This window comes from Eubalaena glacialis, chromosome 12, assembly GCF_028564815.1.
Source record: "Eubalaena glacialis isolate mEubGla1 chromosome 12, mEubGla1.1.hap2.+ XY, whole genome shotgun sequence".
Lineage (NCBI taxonomy): Eukaryota > Metazoa > Chordata > Mammalia > Artiodactyla > Balaenidae > Eubalaena > Eubalaena glacialis.
Window position 1 is genome coordinate 25,782,483 of NC_083727.1, and position 19,291 is coordinate 25,801,773.

The window sequence follows — 19,291 nt, forward strand, 5'->3', positions numbered from 1 at the left end:
TACATTTAGGAGCAAAACAGAGAGAGTGGAAATTCATCAAGGATTTCCAGTAGAGAAAGTGATTTTGAAGATAACTCTAAATCTTCTTGCAGCAGACTCAACATATCTAAAAATATTAAAACAGAAAGTCTAAAGAATAGTTTAATATGTGAAGGTTTGGAGGACAGAACAGTATTAAATTCACAGGATGTTTAGGTAACCATCTAATCCTATGACAGTATTTTTTGCTTCTATATTAAAAACTTTGGTCTACCAAGGTATTCGTCCATTGTTCTTGCGCTAAAGAACATAGTTTGACATGAAACGAAGGAGGAAGAAATTTGTGGCTGGGAAACCAGAGGACACAATAAACAGTGACACCTTTATCCAAGTAGTACTGTGAGAACAATAGCATGGTTTTACTCTTAATTTCTGTTGCAAGAGATGTATGTGTTAAAGACAGAGCTTTTATTACATTTAGTATCGTGTTTCCCTCCTGTGGTTACTGGCATTACCTGGCTTTAAATTATGCTTTGCCTTGCTCTTACCATCAGTTCAGTGTTTGAAAAGTCTTTGTTTATTCATGATGGCTAGTACTCACTTACATCTCACTCCACAGACAATAAACTGAGTTTTTAATGAACAAAGCCATGGTTTAGAAACTGAGAGCCATTGCAACTTGACAGGAAGAAATTTTCCTAGATTTCCCGTAGAGTTGGAATAAGATAAATGGCAATGGAATTTGATGAGTTTACTAGATTGCAGAAATCTGATAAGGGTATAAAAAATTGGTCACCTGCCATAAATTTATATGGACTGATTTTTTTGTTTGTTTGTTTGTTTGGCTGCGTTGGGTCTTCGTTGTTGTGCGCGGGCTTTCTCTAGTTGAGGCGAGCGGGGGCTGTTCTTCATTGCAGTGCGCAGGCTTCTCATTGCGGTGGCTTCTCTTGTTGCGGAGCACGGGCTGTAGGCATGCGGGCTCAGTAGAGCACAGGCTCAGTAGTTGTGGCGCACGGATTTAGTTGCTCCGTGGTATGTGGGATCTTCCTGGACCAGGGATCGAACCTGTGTCCCCTGCATTGGCAGGCGGATTCTTAACCACTGCACCACCAGGGAAGTCCCTATATGGCTTAATTTAATCTTAGACCAGCATCATGTTCATTTGATATGCTACTGTCTGTTATACTACTATTTAAATATTTTTGTGACATAAACTTAATCTTGGGGGGAAAAAAGGCATTATCTTTTAAACTAGGCTTAAAAGGTGACACACATTGGAAATACTAATAATTGTCAGCCTTTCATGCTTTTAACTTATGGATAATAATTTTGCAATATTTTGGTCTTTTAAGATTCAACAGGTATCAAGTTATTAGGTTACTTTAAATTTCTTTTTAATTAAAAAATTTTAATTGAAGTGTAACTGTTGTACAATATAGTTTCAGGTGTACAACAAGCTGATTCAATATTTAAATACATTACAAAACAATCCTAATAAGTCACCATACAAAATTATTACAGTATTGTTGACTATATTCCTTATACTGTATATTACATCCCTGTGACTTATTTATTTTATAACTGGAAGTTTGTACATCTTAATCCCCTTCACCTATTTTGCCCAACCCCACCTCCCTCCCCTCTGGCAACCATCCACTTGCTCCCTGTATCTATAAGTCTGTTTCAGGTTTGTTTGTTTTGTTTTTTAGATTCCACATATAAGTGAAATCATACAGTATTGGTCTTTCTCTGTCTGACTTATTCCGCTTAGCATAATACCCTCTAGGTCCATCCATGCTGTTGCAAATGGCAAGATTTCGTTCTTTTTTATAGCTGAGTAATAGTCCTCTGTATGTTTGAATATTGGAGTACATATATCTTCTTGAATTAGTGTTTTTGTTTTCTTCAGGTAAATACCTAGAAGTGGAATTGCTGGATCGTATGATAGTTCTATTTTCAATTTTCTGAGGAACCTCCATACTGTTTTCCATAGTGGCTGCACCAGTTTACATTCCCACCAACAGTGCACAGGGGTTCCTTTTTCTCCACATCCTTGCCAACACTTGTTATTTCTTGTCTTTTTGATGATAGCACTTTGCTTATTTTTAATATTATTGCCAAGAATATCAGGACTAATATCACCTTTAGAGATGATCTAGCCTAGCAGTCCCTTGCAGAGGAATCTTTTTCAAACACATTCTTACATGGTATCTGGTACGTGAAACAGATTTTTTAATATTATAAACTTCTATAATTCGAGACTTGTACTTATCATAAGGTCAGTGGATGAGGGGAGAAAGGATTATTTTGAACAAGAAAAGGACTTAGTTTAAAAGGGCCTTGGCCTTCACTTTGTATTTTGTTTTGTTTGGCAACTATTTGAAAGCACTGAATTACGTGATAAGTAGCTGCCAGTGGTAATAGGTTTTATTGGTTTGTTTTACAAGGTTCACCCTGAATCCTTAGGCGACTTCAGTTTTATAGGACTACAGAAAAGTTAATTTAGCAATAGAAGTTAATGACATGTAGAACTATGGAGCTGTTATTTTTTATCTTAGCTTTAAGATAAAAAAATAAAATCAAATATTTACAGAATCCCAGAACTCTGCACAGAACACCATTTGAAAACTAGTCATCATGCTTCATGTAACATCGCTGTAGAATGAGAGCATAGAGTCTGGTTGTACTATCTACTTTTGCAGAGAGATTGTCAAATATTGGAGAAAATGTGAAAGTATTTCTCACTGAAAAGGGTTAGTGTTAGTAAATTCTCATTTTTAAAAATGTGTTCTGGAAGTTTCCGAAATTTTTTTTTTAATTTTCTCTTTTACTCAGTATTAACAGTGGTTGCCAACCCACACATTGTTCAGCCCATAAGTAACTGAAGTAGTAGGGTTTAGCTCTCTTATGATTATCAGTACATTTTTTAGTTAGTTGGCATTCTAAAAGAGCCTCGTGACTATTTCCATGGGACTTTTAAAAAATCTGATTTATATTTTTGGTTTGGTTCTCCACTCCCACTGTGAGGTAGATAGCACAGGAGAGTGAGGATTTTTTTATTCTCCAGTTGCAGAATTTTTATCCCTCCACTAAAGCAATGATTCATCTCCTCTTTGAAGAAGAAGCTTAGCTCCTAGTGTTAGAAGGGAACTCTGAAGATGCTCTACTTTAGTTCTGTGCCATTAGGTGCCTGGTTTCGTAAAGCTGTGCAAAGAGGAACCTTGTCCAAAACCAAACACATGTCACCTTCCTTTACCAAGCTGGATATTTAAAGGAACCCTGTGGGGAATCCTTTTGCAAGGCAAATGCTCCTCTGAGGTATCTGGGTAACAGGAGAGCTCCTGGGGCTTTGAAAAGCCATTAGAACTCTTCTTTCTGTGCTCACCCCCACCAATGGGAGTTATCAGTGCAATGGTTTGTTGCTCCTTGAAGAGAATCTCTAATCTCTGAGCAGCCAGTGGCCCTAGTCCCCCTGTGATCCAGGGCTGCTACTTACCTTCCACTCATTCCTTCCAGGCATTCCTCCTTGGACTGGAAGACATCTCAGACTGCCAGCCAGCTTGTACTAACTAAATTCTGCACAGTGATTATAGGCTGTTTAGCATCAAAGTTAAATTGAGAAGTAAACACAAAATGAGAGCATTATAATCCATGATTTCTCTTGTCACTTCCAGCTAATCAGTCTAGAAAACAAGCCTAGCGTGAGAATTGCTTGTGTTTTTTGATGTGGAATTACTTAATCAATTGTATCATGTCAAAAATTATAGGAAGTATGGAAACCAGTATGGAGGTTCCTCAAAGAACTAAAAATAGGGTTGCCATATGATCCAGCAATCCCACTCCTGGGCATATACCCAGACAAAACTCTAATTTGAAAGGATACATGCACCCCTATATTCATAGCAGCATTATTTACAATAACCAAGACATGGAAGCAACCTAAATGTCCATCGACAGATGAATGGTTAAAGAAGATGTGGTACGTATATACAACGGAATATTACTCAGCCATAAAAAAGAATGAAATAATGCCATTTGCAGCAACATGGATGGACCTAGAGATTATCATACTAAGTGAAGTAAGTCAGTCAGAGAAAGACAAACATCACATATCACTTATATGTGGAATCTAAAATATGACACAAATGAACATATCTATGAAACAGAAACAGACTCACAGACATAGAGAACAGACTTGTGGTTGCCAAGGGGGAGGGGAGTGGGGGAGGGAAGGATTGGAATTTGAGATTAGTAGATGCAAACTATCATATATAGGATGGATAAACAACCAGGTATAGCACTGTATAGCACAGGGAACTATAGTCAGTATCTGGTGATAAACCATAATGGAAAAGAATAAGAAAAACGATATATATATGTATAACTGAGTCACTTTGCTGTATAGCAGAAATTAACACAATATTGTAAATCAACTATACTTCAATAAAACTGAAAAAAAATTATGGTAAGTAAGACCTTGGGTTCAAATTCTGAGTCCACTGCTTCCTTGCATAACATAACACAACAAGTGATTTAATTACCCTGAGGTTGACTCAGAGGGTTGTTGTGAGGTGTAAAGGTAATCCCTTTGAAGTGTATTAATGTGGCATGTAGAGTGTGGCAGCTGCTTTACTAATTCTTAGTTCTTTTTATCATCATTTTTTTAATTAATATTGTCATTATTTTGAAATTGTGTTATATGTAGAGAAATATTACTAGGAAAGGTAAGTAAGGAGGATTAAACTAATCCTGGTTCTTAAAGCCCTTTGTCCCCTCCCCGACCTGTACCCCTGCAGAATGTGATAAGCTGCGGCGGGATGGCTATCGGAGTTCTCAGTACTACTCCCAGGGACCCACCTTTGCAGCCAACTCCAGTCCATTCTACGATGATTATCAAGACGAGGATGAAGAACCAGATCCAAAGGTAAGGCTTCTAAATGCAACAGAGGATCCTGGACTGGATCCCAGAAGAGAAAAAGGACATAAGTTGGAAAAACTGGTGAAATCAGAATAAGTCTGTTTTTTAGTTAATAGTATTATCCCAAGTTAATTTCTTAGTTTTGGCAAATGTACCATGATTATGTAATATGTCAATATTAGGGAAAACTGGGTGAAGGGTACACAAGGAATTCTCCATACTATCTTTGCAACTTTTCTGTAAGTCTAAAATTAGTCCAAAAAAGGTAAGTTCAGGACCCAAGGAATTCATTAAAGGGACATAATCAGTGTATTGATTTTAGTACAGTATTCAATAAACTACATGAGATATTAAACACTTTATTATAAAATAAGCTTTGTATTAGATGATTTGCCCTAACTGTAGGCTAATGTTAAGTGTTCTGGGCATGTTTAAGGTAGGCTGGGCTAAGCTGCAATGTTCGGTAGGTTAGTGAATTATATACATTTTGACGTTTGTTTTCAACTTACGGTGGACTTATCTGACAAAACCCCATCATAAGTTGAGGAAGATCTATACAAAGAAGGTCTTTTATTATAATAGGAAAAGCAGCTATTTCAAAATTGATCTAACCTATAATTTTAAAAACTCACTTTTCTCTTGTTGGTGTGAATAAGGAAAATTAAAATCAGAAGATGAATCACATGGTGAGGATTTTGTTTTGTTTAGATTAAGTTTTTTCAGCTTTATTGAAATAGAATTGACAAATACATTTGTATATATTTAAAGTGTGATGATCTGACATACGTGTGCTTTGTGAGACGACCATCACAATTGGGTTGATTAACACATCCATCACCTCAGTACTTTAAACACAGAATTATAATTCATTTTTTAAAAAGTAGTTATTAAGCATCTTCTGTGTGCCAGGGACTCTTCTAGGTGCTGGTGATGTAACAATGAAGCAAACAAAAGAAATCCTTGTCCTTGATGGTGCTTTGATTTGATGGTGAGACACCGAGAATAAATAAGCAATGATGCTGTACTAGTGACGTGTGCTCTAGAGTAAATTAAACAGAACAAGAGGTTGCAATTTTAAATTAAAGGGGTAGGCCTTCCTGAGCAAAGAGGTGATTGGGATTAAAAGAGTGAGCCATGCAGAAATCTTGGAGAAGGACATTCCAGGAAGAAGCAGTAGCCAGTGAGTAAATGTTTCTTAATGTATATAGCATTTACCTGCTATTACAAAATGCAAAGATTAATAAGATATCTGTGCTTGCCTCAAGAAACTTAGAGCTCTCAGGTAGGGAGAACTCACCAGAATGAAAAGTTTTACGTATATTAACATGATGCAATAAGTGTTTGTCATATAGTGACATTCGAAAGAGAAATTCTTCTGACTTGGGCAGTCACGAAATGGGGAAGGGGTTGGGAGAGGGTGAGGTGTGTAAGAAGAATACTTATAGACTACTGCAACAGGCAAGATGTCCTAAGGACCTAGAGATCCAAAGAGTGGCTGTGAATGGTGAGGAAGGGGGAAGTTAAAAGCTAAAGTTAAGAGATGGTGTTATTCTAGGAGTTAAGGAGACAAATTTCGAGTCTTAGCTCTGCCACTTGCTGCATTTCTTTGGATGTATCACTTGGGCCTTCAAGTCATTAGTTTCTTTATCTAGAAAGTGGTGAGTGGAAAATTGTTCTCTGAGATCGGAGCTGTAATTCTTCCCAAGTTAATTTTAAAAATTAACACAATACCAATACAGTAAGTCCCCTACATATTAACAAGTTCTGTTCCGAGAGCATGTTCGTAAGTCCAGTGTGTTCGTAAGTCCAGTGTGTTCGTAAGTCCAGCAAAGTTAGCCTGGGTACCCAACTAACACAATCAGCTATATAGTACTGTACTGTAATAGGTTTACAATACTTTTCACACAATACATATAAAACAAACACAAAAAGTAAAGAAAACATTTTTTTTTTTTTTTTTTTTTTAAGAAAACATTTTTAATCTTACAGTATAGTACCTTGAAAAGTACAGTATGGTACCAGCTACATCACTGCTGCTTTTACACTTGCTTCCGGACATCCTGGGCTTGAAATAAAGACACTGTACTACTGTACTCTATACAGTACTGTACAGTAAAGTACACAAAAGCGTAAGCACTTGTAGAGGATGCACGCATGTGACAATGTGCGCCAGATATGTGAACTGACTTAAGTGATTGGACATGTGAACACGGTTCACATCTTTGAAAGTTCGCAACTTGAAGATTCATATGTAGGGGACTTACTGTAAAAAGTTGAGTAGTTTTGTTATGTTTTAGTTTGGAGTTATTTTGGGGGATGGGAGGAGGAGGGCGAGGACTGGAGAAACTGAGTCCAAGGTTCCTACCTGGGAAAGCTGTAAAACAGAAGAGCAGTGGGGGAAGGAGAACCGGCCTGACCAGGTATTAAAACATAAAGAATCAAGAATCACTCCAGTGTGGCACCTGAATATACAGACCAGTAGGACAGAATATTAAAAACAGACTATAAAGTCCAGGAGTAGACCTAAATCTTTAGGGATTTAGTATATGATGAAGTTGGCGTTTGAGATCAGGTGGGAATCCATTAACTGTACGAGGGGCTCCAAGCTAGCAGTTTATGGTCTCCACGTTAAGACCAAGACCCCTAACTTCAATCATGTCCTTAAATGTCACTCTAACAGTTGGGATCATTTTAAACATGGAGTATATAGAAGTCAACTTAGAGGGAAAATTCTACTGGGGAAACCCTTCACTTTGTATTTCCAGGTGGGCAGTGGAAGTGGGGCTATGGTGAGGAGAGCAGTGAACTATAGAGAAGAAGGGACAGGTAAGTTAACAAATGCTTAGGGGACAAATGGTCTGACAGCAAAATTAGGATGAAAAAGCATCTAACTTGCATTCAAGAAATAATTAAGCATCTATTATGTGCTTAGGATAGAAGCACTCTCCTAAAATGAGAATTGCTAATAGGGCAAAAGTTAAGGACATAAATTAGAACAGAAGACTTAGGGGACGTCTGTTCTGGTTATTTATTCTGGCTAATCATTCCAGAATAATTATCCTAACGCAAAACATTTCCCAAGTAGGACTTGTGTTTATGGTGTGGTGAAAGGTATTTTGCTAATGATATCCACATATATCTTTCAAAGTAGTGATGTAGTGTAGCAAGAAAAGAAATTGCTTGAAATATTTCCAACTATATATGTTATGTGTATCATTAAATAGTAAACATGCTGCATGAAAAACGCTGTCTGCAAAGAGATTCAGAAATCTCACAAAATACCTTTTTATTCAACTGTGAAATCAAAGAGTAAGGCATTGCTTTAGTATTGTCCTAGCCTTGACTTTTTTTTGTTCTTTTAGTTTTCAGTGTGTACCAGGTACTTCCAAAGAGGTTATTCAGGTATTTGAAGAAAATTCAGTTATAGATGACAGAACACTTCCTTGAGAAGGCATTTCTCCAACTGCCATTGTTGGAGGTTATGTTTGATGAATATCTTCACTGAATCAAGGAAACATTCATAGAGGCCCCATTGTCTCAGCAGAAAGAATGTCAGTCATTATTCAATCTCTTGTGTAAAATTCCCCCTCAAACAGATAAATTAGACTGGGATTGTGGCAATAAATCGTTGGCTTTAATGGTATTGATAGAAACAGAAATTTTCTTTTCTAGTTTCTGTTTTTCTTTGAACTGGCATCTCAGGTTCTGTTTTAGTCTTCACTGATAAGAGATATCTAAATTGAAGGAGGACTTAGAAGACGACAGAAGGACAGTAGGCTTACTCTGTGACTGCACATGGAGGAGGCTTGTATAAGGTGATGCTTCAGAGCACCGGTCTGGGGCAGCTTTTCCACCTGTCGAAGCTGGTGGCCTTGGCAAATTGCTTCCCTCTGTGAGCTTCAGTTTCCTCAACTGTGAAGAGTCATAAACGACATGTTCTGGTTTTGCTCAGGACAGTCTGGTTTACAGCTGCTGTTCTGTGTGATTATTAAAAGCACCCCTTTCACTCTCAAAGGTGTTCTGGTTTTGATAATAAATTGCATGATTACCTCACCCACCTTGAGGATGATTGTGAGGTTGAAGTGAATTAATGTTTGTAAGATCCTTAAGCGTGGTGCCTGGTGCACAGTATATGCTCAAATGATGATGACTAGTGTCTTATAAACTGTCTGGTTTTATGAAAATTGGCCACTCTTTCAGTCACTCTGAGTCTTTTATTCCACCCAACATAGAATTTCCTACCTAAGGCAATGAATTTGAGAGGTTTCAGCAATTACTAAAAAATTTCTAATTGTGTCTTCACAGGTTATCTACGTGTAGAACTACCAGTGGTTATACTGGTACTAACTTTATAATGATAGTAAAATACTTTAGAACTTTTTCAAAATTATATCTCATTTTCACAAGAACTCCCATGAAATAGGTACTTTAATAATTATTACTATCATTTTAACCATCTGGAAACTGAGACTCAGATATATGAAATTACTTTCCCAAGAAGATCACATAGCCAGAATGAGTCAGAGAGGACATGACCCAGGGCTTCTCACCTTATATTTCATTTCTTTTCATTGCACCATATTGGTGAAATAAAAGGGCAAGATTACTAAATTACCCAATGCCTTCACATTTTGCCTGCCATTGTCATTTTTCCTTCTATTTTTGACTTGTCTGATATTCATTCATTCATGCTATTGTTTTCAAAAACCATTTAAGTCCTGCTTGGTCTCAGTATACAGACAGGGCCCTTAGCCTAGAGTAACTTACCATCTGGAAAACATTTATGATGATTCTAGATACAGTCATTTCTTACTGGGTCTCTCTGGGTGAGGAATTTCAGGACACAGTGGAAGCACAGAGGAGTCTTTGCTGGCTCCTTGTGTTCACTGCTCTGCAGTTTGTGGCACTTGTTACTCTGTACCTTTGCAGGCAGGGTGGGAAGATTGGGGTCTGTCATTTCCAGGCCTTTATGCATTCAAACAGTGAGGGTGTCTCTCATAACTTGTTCCGGTTTCTCTTGCTACACACATCCCATTAAATTGGAATGGGCTGTATTCATATCTGCCCTCCATTCTAGACTGGGGCAGGATGGGGGGACGGACACACAGCATTCTCATTGTGTTAATCTCTATATTCCCAGTATGGAGCCAAGCACCTGGCACAAAGAAAAGCTCAGAGGCTGGGCTCGGTGCTGTCTGTGAGTCTACTTAAGACTTACTGCAACCATGCAAGGTAGCTTGCATTGTGCACATGTCACAAATGCCTCTTGGAGGGATTACACCACTTGCTTAAGATCACATAGCTTTTAAACCCTGAAACAGAGTTCTCTCTCTCTTTTTAAAAAGAGCATTATGTGGTATAATTTACATAAAATAAACTACACATCTTTAAAGTATACAATTTAGTAAGTTTTGACATATTTATACATACAGGAGACCATCACCACAATCAAGATAGTGAACACACCCTTCACCCCCAAAAGTGAACTAGGATTAAAACCCAAATCTGTGACTCCACAGCCCCTGTTTTCCCTCAAACAATGAGTGTACGCAGAATTGAGCCTTAGCTACAGTTCTTTCCTGCTAACTACTCTCTAAGGGGAGTTTTGAATGTTGAGATAATAGGAAGAACATCTTTTTCAACCCATCATCCATCAGTAAAAGAGTGGATAAATAAATGTATTAGAATGGAATGTAGGCTTCAGTGAAATGGATTAGCTATAGCTCACACAACAACATGATATGTCTTTGAAACATAATGGTAGGTAAATAACACTACAAAGAGACTGGTACCATTTTTATAAAGTCAAGCAAGTCTAAATATGTAATTTAGACATATTTATGCACACACATAACAAAAATTTAGGGAATGATAAATAACATAGAATTCAGGAGAATGGTTACCTTGGGGGAAGCAGGGAAAAGTATGGGGTGGATGCAATTTTTGGTATATTTTAAGTTATGAGTTGGGTAGTAGGGTCTTCAAAATTCATGTTATGTTACATACTTTGTGTATGTGATTTATTATAATAAAAGGTCATTCAAAGTAAGAAATTACATTATCACTTTGAACATTTAGGTTCACTTAATATGTGATCGTTTAAATCCAAAATATTTTAATTCAGTACGTGGTAAGAAAGTTTAGAGCCCATGATAAAGAGGCTAGGTTTGTGGTAATATACTGAGTAGGAGAGAAGGAACAATTGAAATTATTTAATAATGTGAATGTGGAAACCACCTCCTGGCCATCGTGGAGCTGCTGGATGGGCCATGAACTGTGCTTCTGTGTGGATCCCCCCAAACCACTACCCTTGGTTTTTGTTGTTGGGTCCAGGGCCCCGGGGGGCCGGGAGGAGGAATAAGGAGAGAAGAGAATGAAGTCAGGATCTCTTGTGTCTAAGTGTATTGACGGTGGAAGAAGCATATAGCCAAAAAAGACTCCAAACATTTTGGCGCCTTATAAGACTATCTAGAATCTTTAAAAAGCAAGAGTTGACCCAAGAAAGATTTAATTCTGGAGAGAAAAACACCATGGACTAAGTAAGTGTCCCGTAAAAAGGACCGGAATGTATGTGGGTTTCCTCTTAAATGGTGCTCTATATAGTTTCATCTGTTCTATATCTATTTTTATGTAATAATTGCTAAATGAATGCTAACTTTAACTCTGGCTATAATTAGGTTTTCTAATTTTTAAAAGCATAGCAGATTTTTAAAAAAAAGGCCTGGGTGGGCATATGTGTTTCATAGTTAAGCCCACTTTTTGGTAACTTGGCCATCTGCCAAAGAGACCATGTTTCAGGCCCCACCATCCATCTGGTGGGAGCTTGTCTGATTTCCAGACAGGACCTAGTAGTTTCTGAAATGCAGGACTTAACAGCATCCAAAATTCACAAAACAACTGCTGGTATGGCAGGTGATCTCCCTTTGTAAATTAAGCAATTTGACACAAGAAATCGAGGTTTCTTATGTTTCATTTGCGACTGTCCATTCCTTCCAGGATAAGGATATGGGGTGTTAATGAACATTACTGATCAATTTACAGTTTTTAAAACTGCATTTAAGTTCTGAAAGCAAGACCACTTTAAACTCAATATTTAAAAAAATAATTTACCCTGTACTGAGGGATCCCTTAACATGAAGCATGGTGACGCTATTTAAGTTATTCTGTTCTCAACACAGGGAGCTTGAGTTGCTCAAAACGTACAGCTGGTAAATGACAGAGCCAGCATGCTGATATGTACTGTTTTTTACTCCGGAGTGTAGTGTTCCATCCACTACACCACACTGTTGACTTTACTCAAGCTTTTTTAAAGGTTTTGTTCTTATTCAGAGATATAAATGGAGATTTTATTTTTATTTTATTTATCTTTGGCTGCGTTGGGTCTTCGTTGCTGCATGCGGGCTTTCTCTAGTTGCGGCGAATGGGGGCTACTCTTTTTTGTGGTGCGCGGGCTTCTCATTGCGGTGGCTTGTCTTGTTGTGGAGCACGGGCTGTAGGCACGCCGGCTTCAATAGTTGCAGCACACGGGCTCCGTAGTTGTGGCTCGTGGGCCCTAGAGCCCGCAGGCTTCAGTAATTGTGGCGCACAGGCTTAGTTGCTGCTCAGCATGTGGGATCTTCCCAGACCAGGGATCGAACCCATGGCTCCTGCATTGGCAGGCGGATTCTTAACCACTGCGCCACCAGGGAAGTCCGGAGATTTTAATTTTAGATAGAAAACCTAGTAATTTATTGCAAATATTGACAAGTTGTTATTTTGCACTGTTTGACAGCAGAAGCTTTGAGGGCACATGTGGGTTCTAATCCCAGTTGCCCACTTGTGAACTTTCCAAAAGTGAAGTTGCTTTACTCCATTTCCTTATTTACAAAACAAGGCTAATGCTGTGAAGATTAAATGAGGTACCAATTCCTATAAAGCCTGTAACCCAGGGCAAGGCGTTGAGCAATCAGTGACTAAATGGTGACCCCCTTTTTAGCTAAAATTGCTCTCTATGCAATTCTGATTTAAAGTCTTCTGAAACTTACATTCTCATGGGAGAGACAAACAAGGTGAATAACTAAAATATATGCATACTGGTGATATGTACTGAAGAGAAAAAAGAAAGCTGAGAAGGGGGATATAAAATATTGGGGAGGAGTTGAAATTTTAGGTAAGTGAACAGGTAAGACCTCAACAAGAAGGGGACTCTTGACTAAGCACCTGAAGAATAAGAAGGTGCTATCTGGGAGGATGTCTAAGGGAAGAGCAAGTGTGGAGGCCCTGAGGCAAGAGAGTGCTTGGTTTGTACAAGGAACTGGATGGAGGATGGTGAGGCTGGAGTAGAATAAATAAGGGATAGAACAGTAGAAGATGAGGTCAGAGGTAGCAATGGGCCAGTTCATAGGTCATGTTGGGTCTCGTAGGTTATAGTAAGGATACACAGGAGCAGCATGATCTGACATATTTTATTTATTTATTTATTTTTAACATCTTTATTGGAGTATAATTGCTTTACATTGTTGTGTTAGTTGCTGCTGTGTAACAAAGTGAATCAGCTATACGTATACATATATCCCCATATCCCCTCCCTCTTGCGTCTCCCTCCCACCCTCCCTATCCCACCCCTCTAGGTGGTCACAAAGTACCGAGCTGATCTCCCTGTGCTATGCGGGTGCTTCCCACTAGCTATCTATTTTACATTTGGTAGTGTATATATATGTCATATAAAATATATGACGTATTTTAAAAGGATCCCTCTGGCTTCTGTGTTGAGCAATAGACTATTAAAGGGGCGGTGGGGAGAAGGGGAGGGTGGCCAACAAGGTCAGAGCATGGAGACCAGTTAAGAGGCTAAGGTAATAATCCAGAGCATTACAATATCCATCTTAATGGAGTAATTGTGATGTGTTCTGCCATTGAGATGGTTGAGGTTTTTCCTGTTCCCCTGCTGCATTTATAAATACTGAGAAGGATGAGTCAGATCATTCTGGAAGTTGTACCATCCTGGTTTTTTATTTCTCTTTAGTAGATTGTGGCACTGTGTAACGGTCCCATTTGCATATAACTTTATCTGTGACCTGCATATCTGGGAAGTTTTCTTGCAAAGGAAGGGAGCACTTTATAAAATAGATGATCTTTGTCACTGGTCATACTGGAGTGGTCCCTGGTCATCATCCCATGGCAACGAGGCTAAACTGAAGTACTATATCATTGTGATAGTTATCAATTCTGACACTCTCAGTCAACTGAAAGAAAGGTAGGTTACTAAGGCTGATGAACCCCGGTGAGCCAAATACAGACCATAGAACAGTGCTTCTTCACCTCCCTCGGCAGACGTCACACGGAAAAGGGAACCCTCTAGGTAGGGTGTCACCATGCTATTTATTCTCCATCAAGCTGAAGCTTTACTTTTCTTTCTTTCAGACCTTTTTGATCAGGATTTGCTTCTTATGGCCTTTAAAATTTGTGCTATATTTCAAAGTTGCCTGAAAAATTATTTCTATCTATAGATATCAGAAAATCAGAGTAACCTTCTGATTTACTAAACTGAGATTCAACTTCAGACATGTGACCTTTACACAAACTGCATGAAATTCTCAAATAAAATTAATTTTAATTTGTGTATGTGTGTGTTTGTGTATCTGCAGCATAAGGGTAGATAATAAGTATTATAAATCAAACCTAACACGAGTGTCACAACTGCAAAAAGGATAGAAATAATTGATTTACATCGGTATGGCTTAGCTGCTGCTGCTGATTCAAAAATCCCTTTGATTGCCTTTCAAGACTCTGTAGGAGTTGTGATCATTTTAACCAGTGTTGGATCAAATATGAATAGATATGGTGCAATTTAGTATCATAATAGGATGTCAGTAACATATGCTTATTATAAATTGAGTATATTGTCAGTTTAATTACAAACATTTCACATTTTCCTTAGGTGGCAAAGAAACTAGGTTATCATTTTATACGTTTTATGTACTAATAATATAATATAATAATATAAAGTCTCAAATATCGAGATGTCTATTCATATTATTTATATTTTTATTTCCACAATGCCTTTTCCACAGCTATCATGTCATTAGGTTCACGAGTACCTCTAGTGGGATGTGGAAGGTAGGGAGGATAGCCCTTTTTTTACAGCCAAGTAAACTTCAGTGTTTAGGAACAGCTTCAAGATCACTTAACTGTAAAGTGAGTGAGAAAAATCTTCACAAACATAATGTTAAATGAAAGAAATAAGTCACGAAACAGAAAATACAATATAATTTCCCTTAGAGAAAATTCGATTACAGGCAAATGAAGCTGGGGTGTTAGGAGTCAGGATAGCAGTTACCCTTTTGGGGGGCTGTGTGATTGAGGGGTGCTGAATTGACCTGGGTACTAGTATTCTAGGAATTCCCTTGGGAAGGTTTATTGACTTTTCATTTTTAAGGAAAACCTGTCCTAACTGCCTTAGGTGGTAGTTAGTTTAAATGCTTTTGACTTGAAGAGCAGTCCTTAAGCGTTTATTATGATTATAACCTGCCATTTCCCAACAAAAGTCAATTACCCTTTTTTGTTGTTATTGTTGCCGGTGTTCCTGAGACCTTCACATTTCTTTTGAGTTCTTGGTGTTTTCTTGTCATAGAACCAGCTGCTGGAGCCATGGTGAAGTTCATCATAAAATGCTTGCCAAAACAACTTTCTTGCTTACACTTTTTAAGATGTTACAGGAAGAAAGGTATTGACGAGAGCTCCCCAGTTAGCATGTTAATCTGTATGAAAACAGACACTGCTAGAAATGTTTTCACGGGACTTTGGTAAGGCTCCAAGCAGAGCTTCAGTCAGCTTCTTATAATTTAACAATTTCACACTGATTTTTTTTTTTCCCATATAAATGGTTTCCAAAGAGCACAGACAGTTGAACAACAATAGCTCTCTCATTTTCAAACTGTTCTTTGAGGTCAGAGCCTAAAGGAAATGAGATTGAGGCTAGAAATTACTTTGAGCAAAATGAAATTTTAATAAAAATAGAAACTGATGGGCAAACTCATGATGTTTCTCTGGGCTTCTAATGTTAAACTAAATCCAAAGCTTTCTGATCACAGTAAATATAGAAAAAAACAGGAAGAACTTAAAAAATTTTGTGGGTCAGCAAAACCTTTTGCAGTCCTCATGGCTTAGAGACTAAGGCCTCTGCAAATCGTATATATTATGGGTCATACTCAAGGTGATGAACGGTTCTCTTGCAAACCGTTGCTTCTGTTCCTAAATGTGACCAATTTTTTTTTTTATGGCTTGCTCCAAATCAGTTTAATTTTTTTTTTTTAAGAAATGTATTTTTAAATGTTTCTGCCAGCATTTACACACCTATGGCTTCCTCTTACTTTTTTCCCCTGCAGTGTTCTATCTCTTCGTCGGAAGAGGAAAGACTTTCTACCAGGAGACCTAAAACGCCAACCTCAAGTGACTTCTCTGACCTTAGTACTCAAACCAACTGGGCCAAATCACTTCCCTTGCCAACACCGGAAGAGAAGATGCGACAGCAGGCCCAAACAGTCCAGGCTGATGTAGTTCCTATTAACATAACTGGTATGCCTTGCTCTGCAGACAGGTTCCAAATGTTCTGGGAGAATGACTATGGCTCTTTGTTTGTTATACGCTCTTAGCATGTCATTTATACATCAAAGGTAAATAGCTGTGGTCTGACTTCCTGCTCTTTGTTTAATGAAGGGAATACTAAAACATATATATGTGTGTGCATGTCAAATATATATTGCTTTTAGATTAGAAGACTATGTCACCAAAGGTTGATGTCAAGAAGCTCAGTGGTCCAGCCATTCAGCTGAAGTGTTTCTTTTAACTGATTTGCCTTTTAAAAATATTTTGGCTATATGGGAATATCTTCCAAATGTGATATTGGGTAAGAAAAAATTAGGCTTACCTTCTAAAGGGCTATTTTAACTCATTTTTAGAAGTGAAGAAATAACACTTTTGTGATATTTCTGAATGGTTTGCTTACCTTCTTGTTTTCTCAAGTAGAAAAAGAGAAAAATTACTTGAAATAAAAATATCAAGTGAATTAATAATAACTATAAATATATTTTTTAAAAAACTTAATAGGGTGGTAAAATTATATCTTGAGCTCCATAATTTGAATTCTGTAACCGTCAAATAAAAATCCATTCCTTCTGAATCTGAAAATATCATCTATGATAATTAAGGTGACAACAAGGTACATAAAGTTCAAAGACAGTATTTCACAAATGTAGAAGAACTGTTAAAAGATATCAAAACTTTTCTACTTTATCACTTCCATAGCCTGCAGAGAAGCTAGGTCAGTGGTTTGGGGAGTGTACAGAATGCAAAATAGACACGTTAAGAGTTAGTAGCTTCAGCCATTAGACTATGTGTTCAAGAGAAATAGTTTACTGATAGTTATACTGATAATCAGTCCATACAAAGCCTGGCTTATAGGGCCAGAACCTAAAAAAAATCAGGTGACCAATAAGGATAAGTTTTCATAAAAAATTAGGATGAAAACCCATAGCACCCTTGCTGTGTTTCTGAGGCTACTGCTCTTGACTACTGTTAGAAAGCTTCTTGCCATACTGAAGAATTTTTTTTTTATTAATTAATTTATTTAATTTATTTTTGGCTGTGTTGGGTCTTCGTTTCTGTGCGAGGGCTTTCTCTAGTTGCAGCAAGCGGGGGCCACTCTTCATCGCGGTGCGCGGGCCTCTCACTGTCGCGGCCTCTCTTGTTGCGGAGCATAGGCTCCAGACGCGCAGGCTCAGTAGCTGTGGCTCACGGGCCTAGTAGCTCCGCGGCATGTGGGATCTTCCCAGACCAGGGCTCGAACCCGTGTCCCCTGCATTGGCAGGCAGATTCTCAACCACTGCGCCACCAGGGAAGCCCCACTGAAGAATTTTTTAAAACCTTACAGGATGTTTAAAAATTACATTTAAAACTCTTATTTTGAATTCCAGAGAAATTTAATAAATAAGTACCTGAATTATTTTAAATTCCATGTGCATTTTTCCATATTTACTATACTTAAGCCTTAAAGGAATAGCATGGCATTTTATTCCATTTTCTTTACAAATAACATTGATTTTTCTGAGCGTGATTCTCATTCACCTAGATCATATTTTTTAAAGATATTTTTATACGTAGTTACGGTTCAGAACAAAGTACAATGTTTATTGCTCAATGGAATACATGGGTGCATATTTTCTACAAGAAAATTCATTACATTGTTTGATTGATTAAATGCAGCAGAAATGTAATTACATTATATATGATTAAATGCCTCAGAAATAATATTATAAGATAAGATTGTCCTATAAAATGTGATAGTCCTTAATGGAATTAGGGTAAACTGCATTATCGTGAAATTAGGAAATTTAAAACAGAGTAACCAGAGTTTCAGGAATAAAGAATAATTTGCAGTGAAATACATTGTCACAACAGCAGACACTGTCAGTCTCTTTGAACTTAATTCTCTCCTGTTTGACGACTAAGTGGATATGAATTACATAGAGTTTAAAAGGAGGCCTTGAAAATGCCACACAGGAAAGGTGAATGACAATAAACAAATGAGCGGTATGAGTTAGGAAAAAATGCAGTTTAATTCCGAGTGGTTAACGTTTTTAGAAATGTAGAAAGCAAATACCTAATTACATATTTATTGATCCATTTTCTGGATCCCTGTGTTCACATATACACACATATTTCATAAAGAAGTAGTTTTTCTAATATTCTGGTATAAATAAGCATTCACTTTAAAATGTTTACTTTTAGTGGTTGAATTGACATAGGCTATACAACTTCCTGCTCTTTAGACGATATATTTCTAAAGCCCTAGAAGACTTTTGAAATAAAAATGTAGCTTCCTGTAGGGCATTGTCATGTGTTCATTTTTTTGGATGAACATTGACCTTCTATTTGGTTTGCAGTACAGTTCAGCAGAGGGAAGAATGCCAATAAATATATTATTTCAAATGCAGAGAGATGCTTGCCAGGCATAGAGGTAGAACATTAGCCCAATGAGCTGCTGGCTTGAAAATCAATTTAATTCCTTTAGTCATAGTCCTGTGGGACTCATCATGTTCTAAGAGTTGAGAAAAAAATGTTTAAAATAAAATGTACATACGCGTATGTCCCATAGTCTGCCATGTGGGATAACAGCTCTTCCACCTGGAAGATAAATAGAGTGGGTAAACATCCTTAAGCACTTCTTACAAACTGCCTTTGTACTGATGTTCGAGCTAGCTAAATTGATTTCTAAGTAGTAACCATGACCAACTAATGCCATTTTTCAATGAAAGGGAATAATTAAATTCCTCTCAATTCAGTAGATATTTACTGAATAACTGCTTTGTGTCAGGCATTGAGCTGAATGCCACAGGCGATGCTACAGTACATGAT

The 19,291-nt window shown here is 37.6% G+C and overlaps 1 protein-coding gene across 3 annotated transcripts in view; it reads left to right on the forward strand.

Annotated features, from left to right (window-relative positions):
- NHSL1 (NHS like 1) overlaps positions 1–19,291 on the forward strand; it is a 233,096-nt gene that overhangs the window by 195,363 nt on the left and 18,442 nt on the right. For all 3 annotated transcript variants that reach the window (XM_061207472.1, XM_061207470.1, XM_061207471.1), the window contains exons 3-4: positions 4,776–4,903; positions 16,264–16,453. In XM_061207472.1, the coding sequence (XP_061063455.1) occupies positions 4,776–4,903; positions 16,264–16,453 (318 nt within the window). The remainder of the gene's footprint in view (positions 1–4,775; positions 4,904–16,263; positions 16,454–19,291) is intronic.